The 23843-nt window shown below is 40.7% G+C and overlaps 1 protein-coding gene across 12 annotated transcripts in view; it reads right to left on the reverse strand.

Moving 5' to 3' along the window:
• The window catches only part of LOC128693025 (solute carrier family 41 member 1), a 155879-nt gene that overhangs the window by 28270 nt on the left and 103766 nt on the right, over positions 1–23843 (reverse strand). For 7 of the 12 annotated variants that reach the window (XM_070092129.1, XM_070092133.1, XM_070092132.1 and 4 more), the window contains 2 exons: positions 14546–15517; positions 970–1173 (listed from right to left, as the gene is read on the reverse strand). In XM_070092129.1, coding sequence (XP_069948230.1) covers positions 970–1173; positions 14546–15517 — 1176 coding nt within the window. The remainder of the gene's footprint in view (positions 1–969; positions 1174–14545; positions 15518–23843) is intronic. The other 5 variants (XM_070092136.1, XM_070092135.1, XM_053782502.2 and 2 more) reach the window with 2 other exon arrangements.

Raw genomic sequence — 23843 nt, forward strand, 5'->3', positions numbered from 1 at the left:
ACTTAATTACATGTAACAGAAATCCTCAATACACTTTTGGAGCTGTTCTGATCTCCTATGTACTCCATCTTTTTTTTATGTTCCAATTAGCCATTTCTTTTTATTTTGGCATTGAAAGCTTATTTGTGCTATACAAAAGTAATGTTTTTCATATAAATTATTTCAGTCAAACATTTCCCAAGAAAGAAGTCCAGTACAGTAGTACTTTGAAAATCTTGCTCAATCAAGGTACTGTACTGGGTAAGTGAACAGTTACTCTATGCCTGAATTACAGGCATATGAATATTTGGTGCAGATGTTGTGGATCCATATTGTTTGTTATACAAAGCAGTCAGAAAATATGGATTTTAAAGGATTTTGGAAATGGTAATAGAGAATTATTCCAATATCTTATTAGCTGTTACTTTACCAAATGTACTGAACATATGTTTTCTAACAAAAACAGGCTACATCAGGTGGTAAAGTTACAGGATGCTGAAGTGGCATTCTGGTTCCCCATATGCTTTAGGTTTCTAAAAATTGGCAATATATAAACTCTAAAGTTGAATTTACAGGGTAAATGTGTTTTCCTACCTCAGGTTATTTCAAAGCCCAGCCCTCTCTAAGGTGCACTATCAACCCTAGGTTGCAACCCATAACAATCAGCTAATACCAGGGTATATACCTATTTACTACTAGGTAAGTGAGGAAAGCAGATGTAAGGAGACTTCTCCGTGTATCTTGCCCAGCCTGGGAATCCAAACCCAGGTCCCTATGGTTGTGATATGCACTTGCTGTTCGTGATGGATGTGGTTCACGAATTACATTGAAGATTCTTATGTGGAATTATTTGTTTATTTTCTGACTGATCTCATTACAGCAGCCATGAAAATGGAATGCATCTACAGCATAAATGATGAACACCTTAAGCATATATGATGTACAGTGGGTAAAGATAGAAAACAGAAGGATTATTTAAAAGAAATTTACCTGAACAAGATCAAGTACCAGTCCTGCTCCAACCATTCCCAGACCTGCCACTAGGAAAGGTAACATAACTTGTGTCATGATAGACAGACTGGTTTCTTCATCACTTGATACCTCTGCCCCACCTTGAAGTAGAGATGCAACTTGGTCATCATCCGATGCTGACGAACGCTCCTCAAACAACCCATCCCCCTCCTCAATACGACCCTGTAAGGTAAGTTTCTCAGTATCTTACTAAAACATCACTTTATTACCCCAATACTTCCTTATAGATAAACTTATTATACCACTACCAAATTATGTAATTTAAAATGAGCTGAAAATAAGAATGTTAATATAAAGACATAATACAAATGAAAAATTATAAACAATGTATTGTACTTAGACTAAATGATATTAATTGTTATTTGAAGTTATGAACTGCATAGTACTTAACTACAAAGATTAATGAGTAATTAAAAACAATTCTTATCTCTGGTAAGCAATTGTGATTGCCTTGAACTTGCTTGTTTTTGCTTACACACTCATTAGCTATCTTGTTAGTAACCTATAAATCCTAACCCATTCCTACTACAGTACTTTTATAGATTTCTAGTATCTGTCCTTCACTCCAATTGCTGTACAGTAATATATATGTAATATATATCTTAAGCTCATATTTTAACAGATCCTATCTAGTAAACATTATTATATTCATAGAAAAAGCACTATATCCATAGGGTCATACAGTACCACAAGGTAGAGGTGAAAAAGATGGCAGAAAGGTAGAGATTGAAGTGCTGAGGAGAGGGCATCAGCAGAAGGAATGAAGGTAGGAGATGTGGTTACATGTGATGCAAAAAATTTGAGGCAAACAATAAATCATAGAAATTATCTGCATTAAGAGCAGGACCATCAAAGAGGACTTAATTTTATAAGAGTAGCAGGAACGGCAGTGGTGATAGCAATGATGACATCAGCATTGGCGGTATCACCGATGAGTGCATCTGCAGTGGTGACAGCGGCAGCTTCAGCAGGGGTGGCATCAACAGCAACGGTGGCAGTGTCAGCAGCAACAGCAGTGGTGTCAGCATTAGCAGCAGCAGCAGCACAAGGCAAAGTCCATTTGTAACAGTCCAAACCAAGTCACAGGCTGTAAGCCACAGCAAATTTTGACAAATGGCAAAATGTCCTTGCTAGTTAGACCAAAAGAAGAGGGAAGAGTTGGCTTACAATCAAACCCCATAAAAATGGCAAGGGTGAGGTTCATAGTGGTCTATGCAAATTCAGAACCAGTGAATACTACAAAATTTTGCACATTAAATTTTGTTTCAGATTTGAGCTTTGTTTCAGAGGTCAGATCTTGCTAACTCTGGTTAATACTGAATTGGGTTTGGGGAACTCTATCAAGCATATTTTGAAAGACATCCAGTGGTCAGGTTTCAATTCTAGGGTCATGCACCAAATTAAAAAAAATGGGAACCACAAAAAATTTGCAAATAATTTAAGCTATTTGCTGTTGGATAATTGAAGCACGAGAATTTGGAAATTTGCAAATCTTGGGGCTTGATTGTATTTTAATTCGAGGAAAGGGAGGGAAGCTTCAATTCCTCAGATCAAGAGGCCTTCACCACAACAAGGAAGAGTCCAATATGTTTATAGTTCTTCAGTGCACTGGTAATTCTTTCCAGCTTGCTGACTGATACCAATATTTGATTTACAGTATCCATTTTGCCTTAAGCTCTCATACTGTCTCTGGTATTCTTCAACACTTAGTGACTTAGCACAATACAAACACACACAAATTTTATTTTATTCCTAAAAATGTGCTAAGCCTGTCTGGGTCGTAACAGTGCTATACAACAGAGATGAGTGAATATCTGTCGTAAGAAATTTTTTTTTTTCAACAAGTTGGCTGTCTCCCACTGAGGCAGGGTGGCCCAAAAAGAAAGAAAATACTTTCATCATCATTCAACACTTTCACCTCACTCATACATAATCACTGTTTTTGCAAAGGCGCCCAGATACAACAGTTTAGAAGCATATATAAAGATACATAACGTATCCCTCCAAACTGCCAGTATCCCAAACCCCTCCTTTAAAGTGCAGGCATTGTACCTCCCATTTCCAGTACTCAAGTCTGGCTATATAAAAGCCAAAGAAATATTCAGTATAAATGCATCTCTCATAGAAAAAGCAGTGGTCATGCAAAAAAATAGTATGTAGTTTGCATAAAAATATTACTCAAACAAAAAGCATTAGTTTTGTAAAATGTTAGTCCGCACAAAAAACACTTGTCTTAAAATAAAGATTAATTTCATAGAAATGCAGTTTAAAACTAATAAATAAATAAATTAATTAATTAATATATATACAGTGGAGCCCTGCGAATTCGCAGCTCTGAATTCGTGGCTTCAGTAATTCGCGGATTTTTCCTTAGAACCTAACTAATAATTGTTTGCGGAGATCCCTGCAAATTTACGTAATTTTTTTTTTGGCTTTTTTCGTGGCAATATATAATTTTTTACGAGTTTCAATTTAATGCTAAATATTAAGAAGAATATAATTTAATAATTTTGCAACATAAATATTAACAAATTCAGCAAAATTTCCATATACTGGTGAGTACCCATATATTTAACTTTACTTTTACTAAATTAAATTATTACCGTATGTATACCAAAGAAAACAGGGTTGCATGAATTACAGTATACCAAAGAAAACAGGCTTGCATGAATTACAGTACATATGGGGATAACATTGGTATTTTACATTCTAGCACTGTGGGAGACATAACAATACAGTACTGTACGTATATGGGTTCATCTTTACAGTTTTTTTTTTTAAGGGTGATGTATGAAGCTGAGTTTTAAATTAAATTAAAGTGTTTTGGGGGCATATTTAGGGTGTTAACTATAAAAATAGGCATTTAAAGGCATTTTTAACTGCATCCAGAATTCGCAGTTTTTCCAAATTCGTGGGTGGTTTTGGAGCGTAACTCCTGCGAATTTGGGGGAACTAATGTGTGTGTATATATATATATATATATATATATATATATATATATATATATATATATATATATATATATATATATATATATATATATATATATATATACACTGTGTGGGGGAAGGGGGGATTTTATTCTCACATCCAGCATATATCCAAGAAAATTTCCAAATCAGTAGGCATCCTTTCCAAGATACAATACTATGTACCCCAAATGACACTCCTTACCCTATACCACTCTAATATATCCCTACCTCACCTATGGTATTTGTGTCTGAGAATCAACCACAGCCAACCACTTTAAACCTTTAATAACCCAACAAAAAACTGTTGTCAGGTGCCAGCTCCTGTGCTAGACAGCACACCCCCACCACTTTTGAAAAGCCTGAATGTGGTAAATATACGAGACATACACTCTTATTTTTGTGCCTACTACATATACAGAACATTAAACTCTAATATAAACCCTCTACTTAAACTTCTCCTTGATAGCTACAACAGAACGCACAGTCAAAATACAAGGCATATTATTATTATAATCAAAAAGAAGCGCTAAGCCACAAGGGCTATACAGCGCTGCAGGGTAGGGAAGGAAGCGAGGGTATTGGATGGCAGAAGGGGGAGGGATGATCAGCAGGTTACAGAAAACAGCGGGGCAGGGGATAGTACGGGGGTAGAGGGTAGCAAGAGATTGAAGTAGAAAGGGCTGAAGGTATCAGAATTTGTGAAGTAAGTCAGTTGTTGTCAAAAAGTCAATGAGAGAGTCCAGATGAAAGGTGGGTCCATCAGCGAGAAGGGAAGATAAAGAGAGAGCAGCGGAGCAAAGACGACGACAGAGGTAAATTCTGCGTGCTCGTTGATAAAGTGGGCAGTCCAAAAGAATGTGGCTGACTGATAATGGAGCTTGGCAATTCTCACAGAGAGGAGCAAGACGCCTCTCCATGAGATAGCCATGAGTAAGACGAGTATGGCCAATGCGAAGACGGGAGAGAGTAGTCTCCCAACCTCGACACTGGTGATAAGAAGACGGTCAGTAACCTATACTCGGTTTAATATTGAAGTTTGTTGCCGAGCATAGTAGACCAACGTTGTTGCCAACGGGTGTGAAGGTGGGAAGATATTGCAGCAAAATAGTCCGTAAATGGAATACCTCTATAAGAGACTGGTAGGTCATGTACTGCTGACCGTGCAGCAGTGTCTGCCTGTTCATTGCCCTGTACGTCAACATGACCAGGGACCCAACAAAAAACAATATCTTTATGCTTGGTAAAGATGCGGCGTAGCCAAAGTTGGATACGGAGGGCTAAGGGGTGAGGCGTATCAAATTTTTGTATAGCCTGTAAAGCACTAAGGGAGTCTGAGACAACCACAAATGATGACACAGGCATAGATGCAATACGGATAAGTGCTGTAAGGATGGCATATAATTCAGCAGTAAAAATACTAGCCGAAGATAGTAAATGCCCTTGTACGACGCTGTCCGGAAACACTGCAGCGAATCCTACGCCGTCAGAAGACTTAGAGCCATCTGTGTACACAGCAATGGCATGAGAATGAGGGTGAAAGTGGTCAAGAAAAAGAGAGCGGGAAGCGACCGTAAACAGTTGGGCTTTCGAGCAAGGGAGGGAGAAAGAACAGACTCGAACAGCTGGAACTTTCCAGGGGGGTAGGGAAAAGTGAGATGCTACATGTACATAGAAAGGTGGTAGTTGAAGAGAAGACAAGAGCGAATGAAGGCGAAGAGAGAAGGGACGGAGTAAACAGGGGCGGCGAACAAATAAAGAATGTCTACTAATATCAGTGACCATTCTATAAATGGAAGGATTGCGGAGATCATGAGAGCGTACATAGTAGCGCAGGCAATGGGCATCACGGCGATCGGATAAGGATGGAACGTTCGCTTCTGTATAGAGGCTCTCGACAGGGGAAGAGCGAAAAGCACCAAGGCATAAACGTAATCCTTGGTGATGAATGGAGTTAAGGCTAGAGAGAGTAGCAGGAGATGCCGCTGAATAGATCTGGTCACCATAATCAAGTTTCGATAAAATAAGGGTGGAATGTAGGCGGAGGAGGGTTCGACGATCAGCTCCCCATGAAAGATGAGCAAGAGTTTTAAGAAGGTTCAGCCGGCTGTGACAAGTTGCCTTCAGAGAGGTAATGTGAGGTTTCCAGGATAACCTACGATCAAAGAGGAGGCCCAGAAACTTGACTGTATCACGTTCAGGGATACGGGAGCCATAGAGGTACAAAGGATGATCGGAGATGACAGAGCGTCTAGTCAAAGTAATTTGGTGGGTTTTAGTGCTGGAAAATTTAAACCCACGTGTGGTGGCCCAATTGGAAACACGGTCGACTGCATGTTGGAGAGAAACTGTAATGAGGTGACAGTCAGCGCCTGCACAGGCAATAGCGAAGTCATCAACATAGAGTGATGACCAAATATTTGATGGAAGACTAGAGGCCAAATCATTAATAGCAAGGAGAAAAAGTGTTGTGCTCAGAACACATCCCTGGGGGACACCTTCAGCTTGGATAAAGTCCGGGGAGAGCACATTATTAACCCGAACACGGAAATGCCTGTCAGTTAAAAAGTTCTTAAGGAAGGATGGTAGATTGCCTCGAAGGCCTAAGGAGTGGGCTTGGGCTAAAATATTATACCTCCAAGTTGTGTCATATGCCTTCTCAAGGTCAAAAAATATGGCAATAACTGAGTGGTTATTCGCAAAGGCATTACGAACATACATATCCAAGCGTAGTAAGGGGTCTATGGTAGAACGTCCCTTACGAAAGCCATATTGACGAGTGGAGAGACTGTTGTGTGTCTCTAAATACCACACTAAAGGTCTATTTACTAGACGGTCCATTACTTTGCAAACTGCACTGGTAAGAGCAATGGGACGATAGTGGGAGGTTTCATGTCCCGTAGTGCCTGGTTTGCGGAAAGGGAGAACAATGGCGGATTTCCACAGCTGTGGAAGAACTCCTTGTGACCAAATAAGATTGTAAAGGCGTAATAGGACTGCAAGGGCTGACTGATGTAAATGTTGTAGCATACGAATATGAATGTCGTCGGGCCCAGCTGCCGATGATCGACAAGCTGAGAGTGTTGCCTCCAGTTCTTGAAGTGTAAAAGGGACATTATACTGTTCTTCTCTGAGAGAAGAAAAGTCCAAGGGTGCTAACTCTCTGGCAGACTATGAGGAAAGAAATGAGGGGCATAGATGGAGTCCCTGAGAAATACAGACCAGATGATTGCCAATTTCATTGGCAACATCTAGTGGGTTTGCTATATCAACACCGGCAACCCGCAGAACAGGAGCCGGGTCAGGAGAATATTTACCACTCAGTTTTTGTACTTTTTTCCAGACTGCACTCATAGAGGAAGCAGAGGTGATGGTGGAGACATAATCTCGCCAGCAAGTGCATTTAGCGTCAAGGATGACATGGCGAGCGATCGCACGCTTCTGTTTAAAATCAAGGAGTCTCTCTGTGGTTCTATTGTACCGGTACCTGCCCCATGCAGCGCGTTTCAAACGTACTGCATGAGCACAAGCAGGAGACCACCAAGGCACGCATTTCTGAGAAAGCCTGCCCGAAGTTTGGGGTATAGAATGAGAAGCTGCGGTGAAAATGGAGGACGAGAAGAGGTGTAAAAGCTCATCGATGAAGGACGAAGAAGGAACCTCTTTAAAAACAGTTAGGTGTGAGTAAAGGTTCCAATTTGCCCGATTAAATTGCCAGCGTGGGGTGTGAAGAGGTGGCGAATATGAAGGGGAAGTAAGAATGATTGGGAAATGATCACTGTCATGTAAGTCCGGGAGAACAGACCAAGTGAAGTCTAATGCGGCGGAGGAAGAGCAGACTGAGAGATCGATGCAAGAGAGAGTATGAGTCCGAGGATCAAAATGGGTGTGAGTACCTGTATTTAAAACATGGAGGGGGTGGGTGGCAAGAAAAGCCTCTAACTGAATTCCACGGGAATCACAGTGAGACCCCCCCAGAGGAAATGGTGGGCATTAAAATCACCAAGTAACAGAATCGGTGGCGGTAATGACGAAACAAGGAAGGCAATATCCGGAATAGATAATGCCCGAGAAGGAGAGAGATATAAAGAACAGAGCGTATACCACCTATGTAAGTGGATACGGGCTGCTGTGTAATGCAGCGAAGTATGAACAAATAGCTGATGGTACGGAATATCAGTGCGTAGAAGAAGGGCACTTTCATTAAAGGTCCCATCAGGAAAAGGATCTGAAGAATACAATAAATTATAGCCTGAGATGGGAGAAATAACAGCAGAGTGTAATTTTGGTTCCTGTAAGCAAACACCAACAGGGGCAAACTGGGAGAGTAACATCTGAAGCTCACCCCGATTACCCCTGAGGCCGCGTATATTCCACTGTAAATAGGCCATGATTGGCAATGATAAAGATACTTGAAATCCGCAGGTAAGGGTTCCTACGGACTAGAGGGGTTAGAAAAGTCCACATGCGGAGGCAGTGGAAAACGTTCAAGCAGCGAAGGAACGGTGCGCTGTGAAGAAAGGAGTTGCGCAGATGGAGCAGAGGAGAGAGAAAGAGCGGAAGGTGGATCAGTGTCCATTGATGGTTTGGTCTCTGCAATATATTCAGAGATTGCTTCAAGTGTTTCCGAATTCAGAGACGTCGTATGGGAGACAATATTGGAAATGGTAGGGGGAGGATGAGTAAAGATTGGAACTGTATTGGACTGTACCAAGGTAGGGGGGGGGGGCGAAAGGGTGGAGGGAACTGGATAAGCGTGGCAGGGGACAGAAGAGGCAGGAACCTGGGAGGTGGCAGAAGAGGAAGAAACTTGGGAGGGAACAGGGGAGGAAGGTACAGTACAAGGAGGAGGGTGAACCTCTACACTTGTAACTGAGCCAGTGAGAGGGGGAGAACCAGGGACAGAGACAGGGAGGGTAAAATGAGGAGGTGGAAGATGGGTAGGAGGTGTTAACGGACCTTTTTTTGACTTCTGAGAAGTAGAGGGACGATTGGGAGGAGGTGTCGTACGAGGTCTCGTCGATACTGAGGCTTGTGAGAGAGAACTCAAAGAAGCGAGATCAGACTGAGGCGTTGAAGTAGGGACGTCTGAGCCGAGGACAGCAAAAGGATTAGATACAGGAGTGACTATGGGAGAGGTAACCACAGAGGTGGGTGTAGAAGATGGGATACCAGAAGTGGGGGGACGTTTTGAAACATGGGAATAAGAAACACGTGGGAGTCTCCCTTGGAGGCGGAGATGAGAAACTGACATGGCATAAGGGAGACCTTCTGTCTCTTTGAGGTAACGGATTTCCTGCTCGTTTAAATAGACTTGACAACGGCGAGAGTACGAAGGGTGAGCCTCATGACAGTTAAGGAAAGAGGGAGATCGATTGCAAGACGTATTAGAATGGTCATCGGCACCACAGACTGGGCATTCGGCGATAGATCTGCAATATTTCGCTGGATGGCCAAATCGCCAGCAATTTCTACACTGTTGTGGTGTAGGGATCACCTTTCGAACTTGTAACCGATGTCCTGCTATATAAACTGAGGATGGGAGTTCTCGGCTGTCAAAAGTTAAACGAGCCACATTGCTAGGGTATCGTCTCCGCCCACGGGCAGGAAGAACATAAGTGTCTACCTTGAGGATTGGGAGATCTTGGAGTTCCAGCTGTTCAAGAATGTCAGTGCCACATGTCTGGAAATTTTGTTGAACTATGGTATGGGGCAGAATGACGGTACCACTACAAGAATTGAGGGAATGATGTTTTTCAAGAGTGACAGGAACAGTATCGATATGGGAAAGACGAGAGAGCTCATGAGCCTGGGTAGCATTCTGTACGGTAATGATGCGAGTACCACTCTTAAGAGCATGAAAAGAAATATCTTTACCAACATGGCTTAGGAGTGCCTTGCCAATACTGTGGTCAGAAAGATAGGCAGTAGAGGAAGTCAGTCGTAAAGTGAAGAATTTAGTCCATTGTTCAGTCTGAAACTGAGCGTGGAAAGGTAGTGAAGGACGTGTCGATCGTTTCTGAGAAGAACGAGAAGGTGGAGAAGTATCATCAGCAGGTAATTGTCATTGGCGTTTAGGCGTGGGACCAGAGTTGGTCCGACGTGGAACGGGTCGGCGATTTGAAAATTGCCACACCGTAGAGGGAGAGGCCGGAAGCATAGTCAGAGGAGAGAGAAGGTCCGATAAATCGAAGGAGTCAGTCGAGGCCTCAGTACCTGAAGTGGGTGAGGAAACAGCACCGGCAATAGGTACAGAGGCATGAGGAGTGTCTGAAGAGTGGTCCAAAGACGAGGCGGGGTCAGAACAGGGTGCGGTATCAAGAAGGGGCCCGGGGGTAGTAGGTTCATGGACTAGGGCTGCCATGGTTAGGTTACTTCTTTCTTTTTGTTTTTAAGAAAAAAAAAGAAAGAAAAGAAAATAAAATAAAAAAAAAGAATAAAAAAAGGGGGGACCGGGGAGGGATAGTTCCTAGGAGGAATGAAAGGGCCAGAAATCCCTCCGCGCCCAAGAGGACCTCAGCACCGCAAGTAGCGCAGATGCAGCATGGAACCCGTGCCATACCCTACCCATCATGCTAGTAAACTAACAATCCGAGATAGCAACCTCACATCTGCCGAGCTACTTCGGTGGACAAAAGAGAGGGCGGCCGGATATCCGCCACAAAGCATACCTCCTTCGGCCACCACCCCCGGAATCCGAAAGGTGGCTTCCAGAGATACACCCGTCGCCCGAAAGACACCCAAAGCTACTCCGGGATACCGGAGAGGGATCGGGACATCCCCAGGCGATCCAGATTCCACGGCAAACTACGCCACCGCCAAGAACCTCAACGGAATGGGATAGACCCCGGTATCCTTTCCCCTACCTAGGAACTAGCGCGCCTGTGGGAGAAATCCCAAAGGCCAAAAAGAGGGAGGGCAAAAGGGAGGGGTGGGGAGGAGGAGGAGGAAAGGAAAAAGGGGAGGATGGGATAGGGGAGGGGAGATTGGGGGGTAATTAGGTTCAGTCTGAGGAAGAAGACCGACAGGCCTTCTTCCTCAGACCAAGAGCCTCTTCACCACGCCAAGGAGCCCCCCTTGAAGAGGATACAAGGCATAAAGCACTCTTCGACATCCCTCGTGTCAGTCTCACACTGTGCAAAAAACGCAATGCACATAAAGGGCCCGAAGATCTGGAATTCCCTACCTGAACTGGTAAAGGATCCCTGGACTACTTATTAATTTAGGACTTTGCTTAAAAATCATCTCATCTCTCAATGCTAACCGAACCAACCAAAACAACTTCTAATGAGTTATTATATTATATGACCTCTAACCTATTAAACATCTCCCAATCCATGAAATATTACTGCTTGAACCATTAATTGTAACATTGTTTTTTTTATGTACAACTTCAATATTATTATTCTTATAAACCTCCACCTTGACTGCCTCACAATGAAATTGTTGTTAAGGTAAAATAAAATACGTATATAGTGTATAGCTCCAAAACTTTGGTCACAAATCAGTTAAACTGAGCTGCATTCTAAATCCATATTGCATTTTTTTCATATCATAGGCTATGAGCCATATCAAATTTCCTGGGAGGAGGGGATGGAGATAATGTATTCAGGTTTAATCCAAGAAAATGTAGGGACAAAAATGGCTTTGATTCTTCAGATCAAGAGCTTTGAGTCCTCAGAGCACTTCAGTGACAAGACATCCTTACCCACTGACAGAACTAATTAATGTATAAACTCAAGGACTGAAGCCTATTTCTTCAGTTATCGTACGTGTCAAAAGATGCCCCTATAAATTTGCAGGCTTCCATATTCATGAACTTCAATTATCTGTTTAAAAAAAAAAATCTTCTGAGATGGTAGAGAATCTTTTTCTGAAGGTAATGAGACAGACAGACAGACACACACACAAAATGGTAACTAACACACACATACACATACACACACACACACACACACACACACACACGTACGTCATGGTACGTGAAGAGGTATCACAGTGGGCGCCTGTGACGAGCGGGGTCCCACAGGGGTCAGTTCTAGGACCAGTGCTATTTTTGATATATGCAAACGACATGATGGAAGGAATAGACTCTGAAGTGTCCCTATTTGCAGATGATGTGAAGCTGATGAGAAGAATTAAATCAGATGAGGATGAGGCAGGACTGCAAAGAGACCTGGACAGGCTGGACATGTGGTCCAGAAACTGGCTTCTCGAATTCAACCCTGCCAAATGCAAAGTCATGAAGACTGGGGAGGGGCAAAGAAGACCGCAGACAGAGTATAGGCTAGGTGGACAAAGACCACAGACCTCACTCAGGGAGAAAGACTTTGGGGTGACCATAACACCGAGCACGTCACCGGAGGCACACATCAACCAAATAACTGCTGAAACATACGGGCGCCTGGCAAACCTGAGAATAGCGTTCCGATACCTTAATAAGGAATCGTTCAAGACACTGTACACTGTGTATGTTAGGCCCATACTAGAGTATGCAGCACCAGTCTGGAACCCACACCTGGTCAAGCACGTCAAGAAGTTAGAGAAAGTACAAAGGTTTGCAACAAGGCTAGTCCCAGAGCTCAGGGGAATGTTGTACGAGGAAAGGTTGAGGGAAATCGGACCGACGACACTGGAGGACAGAAGGGTCAGGGGAGACATGATAACGACATACAAGATACTGCGGGGAATAGACAAGGTGGACAGAGATAGGATGTTCCAGAGAGGGGACACAGGAACAATGGGTCACAACTGGAAGCTGAAGACTCAGTCGAGTCACAGGGACATTAGGAAGTATTTCTTCAGTCATAAGAGTCGTCAGGAAGTGGAATAGCCTAGCAAGTGAAGTAGTGGAGGCAGGAACCATACATAGTTTTAAGACGAGGTATGACAAAGCTCAGGAAGCAGAGAGGGAGAGGACCTAGTAGCGATCAGTGAAGAGGCGGGGCCAGGAGCTAAGTCTCGACCCCTGCAACCACAATTAGGCGAGTACAATTAGGCGAGTACACACACACACACAAAATCAATAGAAAACTTACGTAAACTTACAGGCGCAATTTATGCATCAGCGATTACATTCACCGAGTCCTATTTTAAGCTAATTTTATTGTTCCATTCAACCATATTCTTATCTATTTTGCTAGTATGCCTTCCATTCTATCACCTGAGTACACGAAACTGCCCATTCAACTATTTCGACCACCCTATATAAAGTGCACAGTAGCTGTTAATTTGGCCAATTTTACACACACAAAAAAAAAATGCCAATTTAAAAATAGAGTCCATATAAACAATGTAGACATTCCTGTCACTACAATAACATTTCCTCTGTTCATTAATCATGCCTCCAGGTCTCTCCTACATTACACTTGCTCATATTTATAAAACTTTCTTTAATGCATCTCATTACTAATGAACCACTTTAATTTTTATTATTCTGTTAGCCACTGCCTTGGTAAAACAGTATAGTACAATACAGCACTATATATTAATGTAAATTCCTCACTATCTCTATTTCAAGCACCACAATTACTTCTGTCTTAAGTTATCTGTACATTAACAAATATACTTAAATTGTATAGGCTCATTTTATATAAGCCTGTAATAATATGAACCACATTCTAGTATTAATTTCAACATCATGTACAATGGTACAACTGATAATTTTTTTATATTTCATTATGCTGTTTCAAATACAAACACAAGTCTGCTTACTGAAGTATCCTGATGCCTTAAAATTAAGGTAGAATTCCTAATGCCTTTATCTGCCATAACAAAGGAGGAAGAACTGCCACAAGGACACTTGAAAAATGTGCTTTACCAACAGAGCAGTAGATCAATGGAATGGTTTGCAAGATTAGGTATTATTTTATTCCAAAACAGCTGCCAAATACAAATACAGGTCATACAGCATCAAAGGAGGCAGTAAGTGCTACAATGACTGGAATCTTCAGAAAACTTTATGGATTAAATACTGCTCCAGTAGCTACAAATAGGTAATTACACTTGTTGAAATTCGCAAACATTAAAATATACTTATAACCAATCCTGTGTTTATTCAACAAAACTCCTAGATGATCTTTGAGATGTAAAAACAAGTTTCTTGCCTTATCTACTTTCCAAGACATATAAGACAGTTAATTAATTTTGGAGACTGGATTAGCATACCTGTAATCTCATTAAACTGGCAATGGAGAAAGACTGATAAAGTAGATCTGTACCTTCAATATTCTATTTCTGGCACTTTTTTTTTTTTTCCTACTTCAGCTTTTGCTTCTCCTCTTCCTCCTCCTCCTCCTCCAGTGGTGGTGTTTTTAAAGATGGTAGCAGCTGAGCTGCTGCCTTCTGGCACTTTTCCTGTGGCTGTTGCTGCTGATTGTGATGCTACTGATACTGATCATGCTGTTGCTACTGCTGCTGCTGATCATGAAGCTGCTGCTGTTGCTGCTGATTTGATACTACTGTTGCTGCTGAGCTACTACTGTTGTTGCTGCTGCTGCTACTGATCCTGATGCTACTGCTGCTATTTATCCTGATACTATTACTGCTGCTGCTACTTCACCTACTTCTGCTGCTCCTGTTGCTACTGCCTCCCCTCCTGTTCCAATGACTGCTCTTGCCCCTGCTTCTCCACCTACTGCTGCTGATGCTACTTCTCTGCTGGCAGTGACTCCTGTTGCTTTTCTTCCTCCTACTGCTTTTTCTTGGGCAGCTATAAATCCTCCTGCTATTGCTGCTCTTCTTGATGCTGCTACTGCTGCTTCTCTGGTGACAGTAGGTTTTTCTACTGTTGCCCTTTTTTTTCTTCCTGTTACTGCTGATGCTACTGGTCTTCCTTCAGTGTTGGTGGTTGTAACTGCTACTACTGCTGCTTCTCCTCTGGTGGTAGTGGTGGTGGTTGTGGCTGCTACTATTGCTCCTTGTCCTTCAGTGGTGGGTGTGGTTGTGGCTGCTGCTGCTCCTTCAGTAGTGGGTGTGGTTGTGGCTGCTGCTGCTCCTTCAGCAGTGGGTGTGGTTGTGGCTGCTGCTCCTCCTCCAGTGGTGGTCATGGCTGCTACTATTGCTGCTCCTCCTTTAGTGGTGGTGGTGGTGGTGGTGGCTGTTATTACTGCTTCTACCTCAGTGGTGGTGGTTGTGGCTGCTACTATTGCTCCTCCTTCGGTGGTGGAGGGGGTTGTGGCTGCTCTTATTGCCTCTCCTTCAGTGGTGGTGGTTGTGGCTGCTACTATTGCTCCACCCTCAGTGGTGGTAGTCATGGCTGCTATTACTGCTCTTTCTTCAGTGGTGGTGGTGGTCATAGTTGCTACTATTGCTTCTCCTCTCCCTCCTCCACTTTTGGTGGTTGTGGCTGCTTCTATAGCTACTCCTCCTTCAGTAGTGGCGGTGGTTGTGCCTGCTACTATTGTCCCTCCTATGATAGTGGTGGCTGCTGCCATTGCTTTATTGGTGGTTGTAGTAATGGTGGTTGTTGCTTCTCTGCAACTGTTATGCTGTAAGTTCACTTCTTGTGGTGGCAGCTGGTGCAACTGATGCTGATGCTGTCAACAAAGTTTTAAAAAGATGACAAATTTTCTTAGCTGTAAATTATTCAAAATGCCATTGAAAAGATTTTTTACAAATTAGAAATGCATATACATCTACCTAGATATTGTAATATCAAGAATTTTTTTACACACTGGCTGCCTCCTACTAAGGCAGGGTGACCTAAATTGAGAGGAAACACTTTCAGTCATTCATTCAATCACTGTCTTGCTAGAAGTGTGTTGACATCACAGTTTAGATGACCCTCCAAACTGCTACAGCTTCAACCCTCCATCAGAGTGCAGGCATTGTATCTCCCACTTCCAGCACTTGAGTATGACTAATTGGCCTTCCCTGATTCCCTTCATAAATGTTACCTTGCTCACACTCCAACAGTGCATCAAATCATAAACATTTGCCTATACTGTACTCACTCCTAATATATTCATATAATTTATTATTTGTTCATTTCTTTTTTATTTTTAATACTGGATTATTGTTATATTCATGAAAATGTGCCCAACCCATGTGGGTCACAGAAAGCTATATGGTGGAGAGGAGTCAATGGCAGTGGAGACAAATGTGAAGGATGTGCTCATGTGCTAAACAAGGAAAGTTTAAGTTGGCTTTTCAGGGGTAGGGCATGCACAGCAAGGTTACCAAGATGTTAAAAATGTTGGAAATAAATTCTATGCACATTCATAAATGTGACAATCAGTCAAAAGGTGTTTAACCACCAACAAAGTTTAATATTGGAATGAGTGACATGCACTGAATGTACACTATTTTTGTGTTCATGTTATCTATTATAAGTTATTCTTTGTTATTATTGCTTTTCCATTAGGTTGTCTTGATTTTCGATTCCCTTACATATACCTCTGTGTGAAGTACTGTATAGCTGCCTCACTGTTTGTATTATTAATTTATTCACAAAAAGTGCTTGCACTCTCAATGATGGGTAGGGATGTTGCATTTCAAAGGTTCACTGGTATTGTAATATTCGTTCACTTCTGACAAGATGGCTAGAAGTGATGGTGATCGAATTTCCCCTTTTTGAGCTACTCTACTTTGGTGAGAAATGGCCAGGTAGTGAACCCCAATGGTATGATGTTAAGCACATTTTTGTTTTATTTTGCCAAGTGTTATGCTATAATTTCACATACTTTTAAAGGGATTCCAGTTCATAATGCTAATATTTCTATTCAAGAGCCTACAATTATACATGATCCATATGCTGGTGTTGGCTAACATACACAATAAAAAAAAAATAAAAAAAAACTTAAAGTAAGAAAGCATTGTTTCAAGCCCCAAATAATCAAAGTCATTGGTGAACATCCAATTATATATAATTCACTACCATTATATTCTTATATTGCACTACTGTTAACATACATTTAACTTTGTATTAGACTTTGTTGCCAAAAACCCATCATTATTTCTCACTGTATTATTATTGCACCACTTACTACTTGTCATTATTGTCACTTTTCTGGTTATTGGTCTAATAATTAATGAATCTTAATCTCTAGTTATAGCATTCTCTTTTATTTTTTTTAATTTCATATCTACCATTGTTATCTTCCCATGCCTCTCTATTGTTACTCCCTCAATATCAAGATTTACATACATCTTCCTTTCAAGTATACAAATACTGATCCTGAACTTAACTTCTTAAATAACATATACTGCAACCAGCAGTTTACTGACCAAACTTATATGTAAATATACAGCCAACACTGCTAAAAAAGTCTTCCTAATAAAAACAACTGTTTTCATATCTTCAACTGTAACCCTAGGCCTTTAGCACACACAATGATAACATCATAGCATTGATTGAAAGGTTGAGTACAATACCAAACTTTCTTTTATTATATTAAGAGAGACCTGGTTAAAACATCCTTTCACTAATGTATTCCACATACCTGGGTATACCGCTATCCACAACTGTAGAATAAACCAGGTGGAGGTACAGCTATTTACTATGCTAGTGAATTTAATCTTTATATAAATTTCATAAATACAGGTGATGGGTATGGTGAGTGCTGCATATGTTTGCTTAATAAAAACTATACTTGCTCAACTAAAATCTAATACTACTGAGCTAATAAAAATTTTAATTATCTGCAGATTACCTCACACTACCATACTATGCTTCAATGACAACCTGGGAAACATGATAAACAACAAGCTTAACAAAAATTGCCAAATAAATGTTGGTACATTCAACATAAAACTTTGTCAGACAGATAGCCCCAAGCATGAAACTTACTAAACAGTATGTGGATTTACTGAAACATTTGTTTCTGTTCTTTATCATATCTGAACCAATATAATAACACCTCAAAGTACAGGTACAATGACAAAACTCTTGCATAACCTTAATAATGTCTCTGTGAATCACAGTTCACAGAGATACGAGGTGGTATCAAAACTTTCCTGGACTCAAAGTTTTGCACACTTCCTGAGTGAAATACAGCAGTGGTATAGCTCATGCTGTGCAGTACACTCCTTTGTGAAATAGTGGCGAGTTTCAGTGTGGTCGGTCATTCTACTGATGTTTTTTGTCGTACTGTCAATGAGCTGTTGCAATTTTTGCATAACAGAATGTAATCTTTAAAAGGAAGAATAGTGAGTGAGTGTGTGTGTGTGTGTGTGTGTGTGTGTGTGTGTGTGTGTGTGAAATTCTGTTTCAAGCTCTGTAAAATGGCTAGTGAAACTCACAAAATATTCAGAAAGCATTTGGCAAAAAAGCAATGAGTCAAACATAGTGGTTTGAATGGTTTTCTTGATTCAAAACAGGATGAACATCAGTTGAGGATGATTGCTCTGGTTATCCATCACTGTCAAAAACAGATGCTAGAGTTGAAAAAGCGAGGAAGGATTCATGAAGATCGTCATTAGAATATCCAGGACGTTGCATGTATTGTGGAAATTTCTTACAGGTTGTGTCAAAGTAAAATTTAAACATGAAGTGGGTGAAATCTATGCCCCCACTTGCTGATTCAAGACCAGAAAGACCATCATTTTCTGGCCAAAAACAACATGGCAGTTGTCCCCCACCTTCCCTACTCCCCAGATCTGTCCCATCATGACTTCTTTACCTTCTTAAAAATAAAAATGGCACTCAAGGGCAGCGTTTTAACAATGTGGAGGAGATTCAAGCAGAATTGCAGGGTGTGCTGGATAATGTTTGGAAAGAAGATTCCAGAAATGTCTTGAGAAGTGGCAGAAGTGCTGGGATCAGTGTATAGTCTCCCAAGAAGAATAATTTGAGGGAGACAACTTCAGCTAGGTGATTAGGTAAGTTTATACTATATTGTTTTTGCAGCAGTCCAGGAACTTTCTGATAGCACCTCATACACAACATACAGCCTGTCTATCCAACAAGCATATATGCTATCAAAGTAATTATAACAGAGGAACACAGATGAGAGGTATGAGGCTCAGATATGTTGTAGAAGCAGATGTTCTGGTTGAAATTGTTGGATATGCTGACAGGTATTACTTCTAGGAGCCTACATTGCTGAGCATCTTCATCAGTAATCAAAGACATGCACTATTTTTAACATCCTGTCAATGACCTGTGCTAAAGTTTACAATTTGAGAAGTTTACATCTATACCAATGTAGAATTAAGACTTCTTAGAGAGCTACAACAGAACCATTGGTCATCGAACAAGAAATAAATTCTGCTTTGAGATACAGTGTGAGAGTGAGTGAGTGAGTGAGTGAGTGAGTGAGTGAGTGAGTGAGTGAGTGAGTGAGTGAGTGAGAGAGAGAGTGAGAGTGAGTGAGAGTGTGTGTGTGTGTGTGTGTACTCACCTATTTGTACTCACCTATTTGTGGTTGCAGGGGTTGAGTCTTAGCTCCTGGCCCCGCCTCTTCACCGGTTGCTACTGGGCCCTCTCTCTCCCCGCTCCATGAGCTTTATCAAACCTCGTCTTAAAACTGTGTATGGTTCCTGCCTCCACTACGTCATTTTCTAGGCTATTCCACTGCCTTACAACTCTATGACTGAAGAAATACTTCCTACTATCTCTCTGACTCATTTGTGTCTTCAACTTCCAATTGTGGCCTCTTGTTTCTGTGTCCCCTCCCTGGAACATCCTGTCTTTGTCCACCTTGTCTATTCCATGCAGTATTTTATATGTCGTTATCATGTCTCCCCTGACCCTCCTGTCCTCCAGTGTCGTCAGGCCGATTTCCCTTAATCTTTCTTCATAGGACATTCCCCTTAGCTCTGGAACTAACCTTGTCACAAACCTTTGTACTTTCTCTAGTTTCTTGACGTGCTTTATCAAGTGCGGGTTCCAAACAGGTGCTGCATACTCCAGTATGGGCCTGACATACACGGTGTACAGTGTCTTGAATGATTCCTTACTAAGGTATCGGAATGCTGTTCTCAGGTGTGTGTGTGTGTGTGTGTGTGTGTGTGTGTGTACTCACCTAGTTGAGGTTGCAAGGGTCGAGTCTGAGCTCCTGGCCCCGCCTCTTCACTGATCGCTACTAGGTCACTCTCCCTGAACCGTGAGCTTTATCATGCCTCTGCTTAAAGCTATGTATGGATCCTGCCTCCACTACATCGCTTCCCAAACTATTCCACTTACTGACTACTCTGTGGCTGAAGAAATACTTCCTAACATCCCTGTGATTCATCTGTGTCTTCAACTTCCAACTGTGTCCCCTTGTTACTGTGTCCAATCTCTGGAACATCCTGTCTTTGTCCACCTTGTCAATTCCTCTCAGTATTTTGTATGTCATTATCATGTCCCCCCTCTCTCTCCTGTCCTCCAGTGTCGTCAGGTTGATTTCCCTTAACCTCTCCTCGCAGGACATACCTCTTAGCTCTGGGACTAGTCTTTTGTGTGTGTGTGTGTGTGTGTGTGTGTGTGTGTGCGTGCACACGCTCACCTAGTTGAGGTTGCAGGGGTCGATTCCTAGTACACACCCTCATTTTACTCCACATAATCCTTGAATTAATACATTTATATTCCCTCTTTTCTTACCATAACTTATCCTTCAACATTATTGCTACTCCTTTAGCTCTAACTCTATTTGAAACCCCTGACTTAATCCCATTTATTTCTCCCCACTGAAACTCTCCCACCCCCTTCAGCTTTGTTTCACTTAAAGCCAGGACATCCAGCTTCTTCTCATTCATAACATACACAATTGTCTCTTATCATTCACACAACATCCACGCACGTTCAAACATCCCACTTTGACGGTTTTCTTCTTTTTCTTGTTAGTGGGCAATAGGGGAAAAGGGGTTACTAGCCCATTGTTCCTGGCATTTTAGTTGACTTTTACAACATGCATGACTTACGGAGGAAAGATTCTTATTCCACTTCCCCATGGACATGAAAGGAAAAGCAATAAGAACAAGAACTATTACGATAAAATCAATGAAAACTCAGAAGAGTGTGTATACATAAACGTGTACATGTATGTGTAGTGTGACCTAAGTGTAAGTAGAAGTAAGAAGGTGTACCTAAAATCTTGCATGTTTATGAAACAGAAAAAAGACACCAGCAAACATACCATCATGTAAAACAATTACAGGCTTTTGTTTTACACTCACTTGGCAGGACGGTAGTACCTCCCTGGGTGGTTGCTGTCTACCAACCTACGACATATATATCTTTCTTTTCTTTCAGCACACCGGCTGTATCCCACCGAGGCGGGGTGGCCCAAAAGGAAAAACAAAAGTTTCTCCTTTTACATTTAGTAATATATACAGGAGAAGAGGTTACTAGCCCCTTGCTCCCGGCATTTTAGTCGCCTCTTACAACACGCATGGCATACTGAGGAAAAATTCTGTTCCACTTCCCCATGGAGGTAAGAGGAAATAAACAAGAACAAGAACTAGAAAGAAAATAGAAGAAAACTCAGACGGGTGTGTGTGTATGTATGTGCTTGTACATGTATGTGTAGTGACCTAAGTGTAAGTAGAAGTAGCAAGACATACCTGAAATCTTGCATGTTTTTGAGACAGAAAAAAGACACCAGCAATTCTACCATCATGTAAAACAAGTACAGGCTTTCATTTTACACTCGCTTTGCAAGACGGTAGTACCTCCCTGGGCGGTTGCTGTGTATGAGCAAGAATGTCAAACTCAAAGAAAAATCTTTTGTAATTTCATAAACTACCATTCAACTTTTTCTAATTTGTCAGTTAAAATATTTAATTATTAGTGGATACTCTTGTAAATAATTATTTTATTTTATTTTATTATCACACTGGCCGATTCCCACCAAGGCAGGGTGGCCCGAAAAAGAAAAACTTTCACCATCATTCACTCCATCACTGTCTTGCCAGAAGGGTGCTTTACACTACAGTTTTTAAACTGCAACATTAACACCCCTCCTTCAGAGTGCAGGCACTGTACTTCCCATCTCCAGGACTCAAGTCCGGCCTGCCGGTTTCCCTGAATCCCTTCATAAATGTTACTTTGCTCACACTCCAACAGCACGTCAAGTATTAAAAACCATTTGTCTCCATTCACTCCTATCAAACACGCTCACGCATGCCTGCTGGAAGTCCAAGCCCCTCGCACACAAAACCTTAATTTCCTGTCAAAAGCTTAGACTCGTAAAAATAAAAGCCTCTACAACTTAGTTTGTCCAGAATGCTGAGCATTCTATGGGATTTTAAATTGATTATACTATTTATGTATAATGAAATGAAATAAATTATTATTATTATTATTATTATTATTATTATTATTACTGCTACAACTTCCATTCTATTAAATAACTCAAAAGGAAAAATGAAAAGAATCTTTACTTTTGTGTAAATGTTGTGTGTTGTTCCCTCAAAATGATTATCACAGTTTTTTTCAATCTCTTCAAACCAGTACCATGAGGACAAGTATTGGTATAAAAACTTGGACCTGTGATGCCTAATTCTCACAATAAATTTAGTCATACTTATTATACTTCTGTTGCTTAGCTTTTTAATGCTCTGTAACCACAGTATGTTCATTAAATTGGTTACAAAATATGATAAAGTACCAACTTTTTTTCTTTTTTTTTTTTCAATAAGTCGGCTGTCTCCCACCGAGGCAGGGTGACCCAAAAAGAAAGAAAATCCCCAAAAATAAAATACTTTCATCATCATTCAACACTTTCACCTCACTCACACGTAATTACTGTTTTTGCAGAGGTGCTCGGAGCACAACAGTTTAGAAGCATATACGTGTAAAGATACACAACATATCCCTCCAAACTGCTAATATAATAAGTACCAACTTACTCAAATACATGTATATACAGTAGTAAGACGACAAAAATTAACTAGTAATATCAACAAAATTGAGTTTTGGTTTTTACTTAATCATCATAAAACAAATTTTGTTTTGTTGGTAATAATATCAATGACAGTATAGTATTGCAAACATAAAATGAAAAAGACAAAAGTGGAATAAAGAAAATTCTATTACTGATATGTACACTGTACTTCTGGAATAACAGCTACAGAATGAGCAATAGTCTGTGTGTTTTCTTCTTTGGGTTATCTTACTTTTTTTGGAAATAGTTAAAGTATTAAAAAAATACAATAAGACTGGACTTTCAGATTTCTTTGGCAACTTTCTGGCTTGGCCACATCATAATTAAACTTTAACATGCCACACCTTCATATTAATGGATTAAACATTTATCTTGTAATATCCTCATCACTTTCAATATGCTTTGCAATAATTCCCATCACCCAGAAATATTTTAGTAATAAAATTATATTGATGCATTGTATTTACATAAAAAAGTGAAAACTTTAAAAAAGCCACAGCTAGTGAAAAAAAATATGGTTTAATTATCTAAACAATAATAGAGCAACAACAACAACTGCAGTGCTTGAATAAAATTTTGCTTTTGAAAAGCAAAAAGTTTTGCTTTAAAAAATAAATAAGCTACATAAAAAAAAAGAATGTGTAAGGGAAATTTAATTTTTCCTACTTCAGGATATAATTATAAACCTCAATGTAGAACTGCAATGGAATGTGTAACCACCAATATCACTATCTATAGGAAAACACTGACTGAATGCACTAATAATTTTCATGAATCAAACATGACACACCCACTATTTCTCAAGAAAAACAGTGTTACTCCCCATTAGCACATCTCAGGAAATAAAGTTAGACAAATTCTTATTAGTTATACTGAGACACTAGTAATGAAGGGTCTGCTGAAGATAATAATGGGCTGGCCCTCCTTTATGAGGGCCACACATGCTACGACTCTTTGAATATGCCTTGAAGGATTTCCAAGAACTGTTAGTGTTTTTTCTTTCATTGTTTGTTCAGGTTTATTTTTACTGCTCATAATTATACCTTGGAACATA

The sequence above is a fragment of the Cherax quadricarinatus genome, chromosome 38, assembly GCF_038502225.1.
Source record: "Cherax quadricarinatus isolate ZL_2023a chromosome 38, ASM3850222v1, whole genome shotgun sequence".
Lineage (NCBI taxonomy): Eukaryota > Metazoa > Arthropoda > Malacostraca > Decapoda > Parastacidae > Cherax > Cherax quadricarinatus.